Consider the following 6,850-nt stretch of genomic DNA (forward strand, 5'->3'; position numbering starts at 1 on the left):
AATGAACAGGACATGTCCGGTGTGCACCGGACATCCAGGCGGGCCCAGATGTCAGAAGCTCCAACGGTCAGAATCCAACGGCATTGGTGACGTGGCTGGGGCACCGGACATGTCCGGTGTGCACCGGACTGTCCGGTGCGCCATCGAACAGACAGCCTCCACCAACGGTCAAGTTTGGTGGTTGGGGCTATAAATACCCCAACCACCTCCACATTCAAGGCATCCAAGTTTTCCAGCTTCCAACTACTATACAAGAGCTAGCATTCATTGCAAAGCACACCAAAAGAGATCAAATCCTCTCCCAACTCCACACAAAGCCTTAGTGACTAGAGAGAGTGATTTGTAGTGTTCATTTGAGCTCTTGCGCTTGGATCGCTTCTTTTCTTTCGCATTCTTCCTTGTGATCAAACACTCACTTGTAATTGAGGCAAGAGACACCAATTGTGTGGTGATCCTTGCGGGAAGTTTGTTTCCCAAGTGATTTGAGAAGAGAAGCTCACTCGGTCCGAGGGACCGTTTGAGAGAGGGAAAGGGTTGAAAAAGACCCGGCCTTTGTGGCCTCCTCAACGGGGAGTAGTTTTGCGAGAACCGAACCTCGGTAAAACAAATCCTTGTGTCTCACCGCTTTACTCGCTTGCGATTTGTTTTACACCCTCTCGCGGACTCGGTTTTATTTCTAACGCTAACCCGGCTTGTAGTTGTGTTTATATTTGTAAATTTCAGTTTCGCCCTATTCACCCCCCCTCTAGGCGACTATCAGCAGGGTCAAGGGGCTCGGTTCCACATTTGAAGCCAGAGCGAGGTGGAGTCGCGCGCCAACGATCCCGGCCGAATCGCTCGTAGTTTGTTGTGCATGCGCGATTTCAGCGGAGGATAAGCATCTGACTGCTCGGGCCCAACAGTCAGTGGCGTTGGGAGAATCAGCCTGCGAAGCGGGCCCGCGCGACAGTGAGAAATCGGTTGAGACGGCGCGCGGCGGAGTGAAAAGAGGAGCGGTTACGCGGTGAGAAACCCTGGTGGGCCAGAAAGGAGAACCGCGGCCCAATTAGGCACTTCTTTCCTTTTTCTTTTTATTTCTCTTTTAATTTCAATTTACATCTCCAATTTAAATTTAAATTCGAATTACGTGGAAAACTTGTATTAAAATTAAATATCCCACTTGAATATGACATGGGGTGAATTGATTTATTTTTGAGAAATTTATTTGGTGTGTCTAATGCTTTTCCTCCTAAAATTCTAGTGTTACCTATTTGATATTTTATTTCCAGCTTGGCTTCTAATATATTTTTATCCACATTATTTTATTTAGTCCCCAAAATACACACAAAATAAAGTCTCAGCATGATGCACCATTTAATGACTTTTATCAATCCTTTGCTTTAAATGAGGTGTTTACATGAAATGATAAATAGAAATGACACACATGTATATAAAGGAATATAAGTTCTCCTTTTAGATTTTTTTACAAAGTGAGTGTTACACTCCACTTCCAGTCGTGGACCGTCCATGCCCAAGTGTTGGATTGTCCCCAAGTGTGCAAAGCTAGGTGTGAAGAGTAGCTATTATCGGTCAGGGTCGATGGATCATTCGTGGTTCACGTTTTCTATCAGATCTGACATATTTTTGAATGAAAAGTAGCTATTACCGTAGGTGCAGATCGTGTGGCCTTAGGAAACAGACCGTCCATGAGTGCGCAGAAAAGGGATAGTCGACCCATAACGACTAGTTTGTTGGGATTGTGCTATAAATAGATGGAGTACAGGTGTTGGACATCTCTCTTGTCCATTTGAACCATCTATTGAGCACATACAAGCCTCCAAACCTCTCTCTCACACATTGCTAGGGATTGCATTCTAGTGAGTTTGACAGTGCTCTAGTGCATTGCTTCACATTGTTGATTCTTGAGGCGCTAGAAGGTTCATCAAGCAAGTGTCATCGACTTGTTACTCTTGTAGGTTTCCGCCTCCTAGATGCTTTGGTGAAGGTTCCCCGTCGAGCTCTCCGATAAAGATTGTGGACATGCCGCGATGGTGATTGTGAGAGGCTCGCGGGCGCCTCATCGGAGCAGTGAAAAGTGAAGCTAGTGGAATCGAGGTACGGGTGACTCTTTGACCTTCTGGCTAAGAGATCAAACAAAGTCTTGATAGAGAAGCAATTGAGTGCACTGGATCCACCTCAATATGGATTAGGGGTGATCGGCAAATCATCGAGACCATGGAAAAAAATCCGATGTCTTGTGTGTTGATTACTTTGTTCATAACCTTTATTTGTATGAAGGAATTTATTAGATATAAGACTTAGATACATCAAGTTGTATGAAGGGATTTCTTAGATGTATCTAGTGCTTAGAAAACCACAATATAGTATCTAGGTTGTACATGCCCTTAAAAGTAGGTATGTTGACTGATAAACTAGGCGAGGTCCATTGCCATCGGAGAAGTTAAGAAACAATTTGAACAATAATCATTTCTGATTACAAAGCCATTAATTAACAGGTGAATAGCAAACGATACATACAACTTTGGACCATCTTTTTTGGTGGCGTGTTTGTGTGCGTGTGAGAACAGAACAATCCTATTAGTCCTGCTTACATATACATTACCAGCAAATGTACACACTGCATGTAGAGCTTTATGATGTGTTTGGTTCGGTGTCAACGAGAGATGGGATGGGATCAACTCTGAGTTGACTCCGTCCCTTATTTTTTAAGGGATGGCCCCATCCACTATTTTTGAAAAATATTCCTTGACCGTGACTCTAGACCTCCAAACCAAACATGGGTCAACTTAGAATGATCCTATCCCATCCCTCTTCATCCTTCCTCGTCCATCCATCCAAACACTACAAGAGTGCTGATGGGGCTTCCCTATTAATTTGAGCTCCAGAACCGATCAATGTTTCCCTTAAGCCAGACTTTTGATGCCTAACGGTATAAGCTTTTCGTAGTCGTTCTTACTGCACCCTTCCGTGCTGCTGTAAATAAACTTGGAGTGGCTCTTCTCTAGGAGCTTGATGATATGCTCCTCCAGATCCTCGCCTTTGCTGCACCTTCGAATGGTGTTGCTTTTGCCATTCGAGATGATGACGACCTCCTCCTTGTACGTTGCAAGTAGATTGGCCACAACAACGTCCATCCTGTACTTGCTCAGAGCCGTCTCTGCTTTCTGAACTAGAATGTCTGGATCCGTCTCCAGCTGCATGCCATTTATTTAAAACACAAGTTGGATAAAGGTTTTTCTCTCCCAATCCCATGCCGTGGTGGTTTCACCCATTCTACAGACAAACTCACCTTGAAGGATACGCAGAAGGCCAAGGGGGCCCAATGGTTGCGCAGAACGGGGAGCATTTTTGGAACCTGGCTGAGCTTCATATCCAGTGGGCCTCCGGCTGACTGGATCTTATGTTTTGCCTGCACAATGATTTCCCCATGAATCATGTTAGGAACTTAGCTTCTAGCATGACAAAACAATGCTGGATTTTTTTGACAACACATCTCCTACTACTGTAATAACTCGTACCATGCTATCCCATGGAACATAGAAGTCAGACACAGCTGCAGCGAGATAGAACATCCCGTGGAGACCCACACAGCTCATGGATGTAGCAACCATCTTCAGTAACTGCAATCAAGTGTCGTGTGACGCTGTTCAAGCTACCTTACTCGCATTCGACTCAAAGAAACAAAGCAAATGTGCAGGACCTGAAGATACTCAAATATCGTGGTGAATGGGAGTTTCAGCAGAGAGCCTCCTTCAGTAGCCTGCGACAAGTTCACCTCAGTCAAGGGGCATCGGCACATCTGTATGCCAGCCAGTACCCGGTTCAGATGCTATACCTTGCGATAATCCCCAATTGCTCTCTTTACCACCGTTGCCTGGGACTCGGCCACTGATTAAACAAGCATAACATATTTTAATCAACATAGTAAGGAAGCGATATTTGTTCTTTTCTTTTCTTTTCTTTTCATCTGAGCTAGAAGCTGTAGATTAATTACCAACCAACCTTGAACCTTCGAATCTGTTGTGACATCAAAGAAGTGGAGAAACGAGTCATCAGGCAGGAACCTGGAGAAAGGCTGGCAACTCCCTCTGCGTTCATGCAAGCATAATGGGATTTATGTGAAGAATCTTTCTTCTTTTTTTTTGCATTATGTGGATACTGAACAGTTGATAAAGCTGAAAGACGAGAAGTAAAAGTTGTGGGATTGTTTTTGCAACGAAGCAGCTGATGTAGCTTTGTGGATTACCGCCGATGGACGAAAATGACCGCATAGCCAGCCTTTAAGAAATACCTGTGTCAGCAGAAATTAAAAACGGGAATGAGTACTTGACAGTACTTACTGTTCATCAAACTTGTACTGGACAGAGACTATGTATACTTCCAGTGCATTTATGAGACAGATATCAAAACTAACGAGGTATCACATGGCATGGCACACCATCATATATGTTCAGGCCAGTATAACCTTATGTAAAGCATCATCTCTCAAGGATTATATTGAAGAGAAAAAAAAACTAAAAAAGGCATGGGTTATATAGAACAGAGTATGGGAAAGGCAGTCATCACCACGGCGCACGAGAGAGCATCCGAAGAGGGGCGGAGCGCAAGAGAGGAGGAAACTTACTCGGTGGACGCGGCGCCGCGGTGGCCGGAGCTGAAGTTGTCGATGTAGCGCACGCATCGCTGCTCCAGCGGCACCGTGGTCCCGCCCGACGTGACGCAGACGATGCGCCGCCGCCCGACGCCGTCTGCGCGCACATCGCAAAAAACAAAAAACAAAAAAGGCCGCACGGGTTAAGCTAGAGCGCGCGGTCAAGGGCTCGTTCGACGAAATGGCCCACGCGCGGTCCGCGCGTTGTCCCCCATGCAGGGCGGCGCCGCGGCTACCTGATGATGCGTGCGAATTGCGCGCGACGAACTCCTGCAGGCTGGCGGCGACAACGGCAGCGTCGCGCAGCGGCGGCGAGGCGGCGAAGAAGTGTTCCGGATCTTCCGCCGCGACCATTGCGGGTTGCGATGGGGTGGGGGGTTCTTCTTCTATACACTCGCAGGGTTTGGATTTTGGACCGCGGGCGGTTTGACGATGGATGGAGCGACGAGAGGAAGAGGAGAGTATTTAAAGGAGTGGAAACTACCAACGTAGTTGGCGGTTTGCTGTAAAGAAAAAGACACGAGTAAAATCAGGAGATGAGCGCATTTGGAAAAAACACACACACAACACAGCTTGACAGCCGTGCTTGGCACTGCGTACGGTGCGTGCCTTGAATGCCGCTCGACCCTGGAACCCTGCAACCACTATTAACTCAGCATTAACTCATGGTAGCTAAGAGGGGTGGGGATAGCCCCTGCTGCTTGCGTGCGTGCGTGATCCATGTCGTCGTCTTCGATAGATTTGGCGAGACCGGTACCACCGAACCGTGCATGCCATTTGCTCGCTGGGGGAGTTTTTTTTTCCTTAGGCAGGGGCCGGACCTATTTAGGCGACGCACCTTTGTGACACTGCATCAAGCTAGATTCAAGAGCCTGCGTTTCTGGTTGAGCACAAAGAACGACAGAACAGGCAGCCAATAATAACACACGCATCCATCATTCCTGGCTTATTAGGTGTAGCACATTGATTAGTGCAAACGCGGTGGCGTACTGGCACACACGCTTGTTGGGCAGGTCCACGAGCGATCGACCGAGCTGGGTGTCGTTACTGGATCGGAACAGCCGGGAATCACGATCGTCGTCCAGGTGGAGGAGAACAACGTACGCACGTACTACGTCCTGGTCCTGTGGTCAGGCGCGGCGCTGCCTCGTGCGCGCATGGCCCGTAAATGGTAATGGCCTATCGGCGCCCATTATCTATGCTACTTGCGTGTGCATGGATTCGTGTCCTGCTGGGATGCGAATGCGAGACATGGCACCAGCGCTCCATGAGCCGCTATGAGTATAGTCCGAAAAGGTATGATCCAAAGTCCAAACACAAGACAGGGTCTGGGTCGTAGTGATAGTACCAAGACTATCTTCAGCAACATTTTCTAAATTTTATCACCTAAAGAAATATTCGTCGTCCTCTACAACACTTTATAAAAAAATTTATCCACTACATCGTTTTCATCTTCAACAACGTTCCCTAAATTTAACTCTCTCTGTCCTGCTGCTAGATACCATAATCTACTTTGATTTTAACCTTTTCGCTACTGCATGCATGAGAAATATTTAAATACATCTCATCACTACCTTTTATCAGTGGCGGCCCTGAGAGTGGGGCGGAGGGGCCGCCGCCCCGGGCCCCCAATTATATAGGGCCCCGAACCTAGCTATACATTCAGTAATTAGACTATCAGACACAATAATTTAATAATGAAATGTCGAATAATTAGCAGCCACAAAACGTTCACAACCCGGTCTTATTTAAACATGTTAAAATAACTTTTAAGATAATACTATAATATGTATCTTTTTATTTATTTGTTTCTTGGTATGAATATTTTTAGATGTGTCTTGAGTTTATATATTGGTACCATTTTTATATAACAATAAATTGATGAGCCTCTATTTTAAATTTGTCCTGAGCCGCTAAAACCACCGGTCCGCCGCTGCCTTTTATATACTGTTTGGAACACAGCTCTCGTGTGTAGAAGGCGAACAGCAAATTTTATTAGAGGACGCAATATAACGGTCGTTGCTGGACGAGTAAAGAATGGCAGTGGACGCTAAATTTAAAGTTCAGGACCGTTTACACTTTATTGCTAGAAAGAGTCTAATATGATCACAGACGATACCTGTGGACATCATCGGATCATGATTCGAAGGGTTCTAGGCAAATCTTAACGTTTGGACCCTTAACTTACACGAGTACAAA

At 46.1% G+C, this 6,850-nt stretch overlaps 1 protein-coding gene across 1 annotated transcript; it reads right to left on the reverse strand.

Annotated features, from left to right (window-relative positions):
• Window positions 1-2,427: 2,427 nt before the first annotated feature.
• Window positions 2,428-5,089, reverse strand: LOC100283870 (phosphopantothenate--cysteine ligase). Its single transcript, NM_001156768.2, has 9 exons — window positions 4,888-5,089; window positions 4,625-4,748; window positions 4,247-4,291; window positions 4,003-4,088; window positions 3,836-3,888; window positions 3,701-3,760; window positions 3,519-3,620; window positions 3,290-3,409; window positions 2,428-3,194 (listed from the first exon to the last, which is right to left on the reverse strand). Exons 1-9 carry the CDS (start codon window positions 5,003-5,005, stop codon window positions 2,904-2,906), a joined length of 999 nt encoding a protein of 332 aa, NP_001150240.2. The 5' UTR covers window positions 5,006-5,089; the 3' UTR covers window positions 2,428-2,903.
• Window positions 5,090-6,850: the final 1,761 nt, after the last annotated feature.

Source organism: Zea mays, chromosome 4 (genome assembly GCF_902167145.1).
Source record: "Zea mays cultivar B73 chromosome 4, Zm-B73-REFERENCE-NAM-5.0, whole genome shotgun sequence".
Taxonomy (NCBI): Eukaryota; Viridiplantae; Streptophyta; class Magnoliopsida; order Poales; family Poaceae; genus Zea; species Zea mays.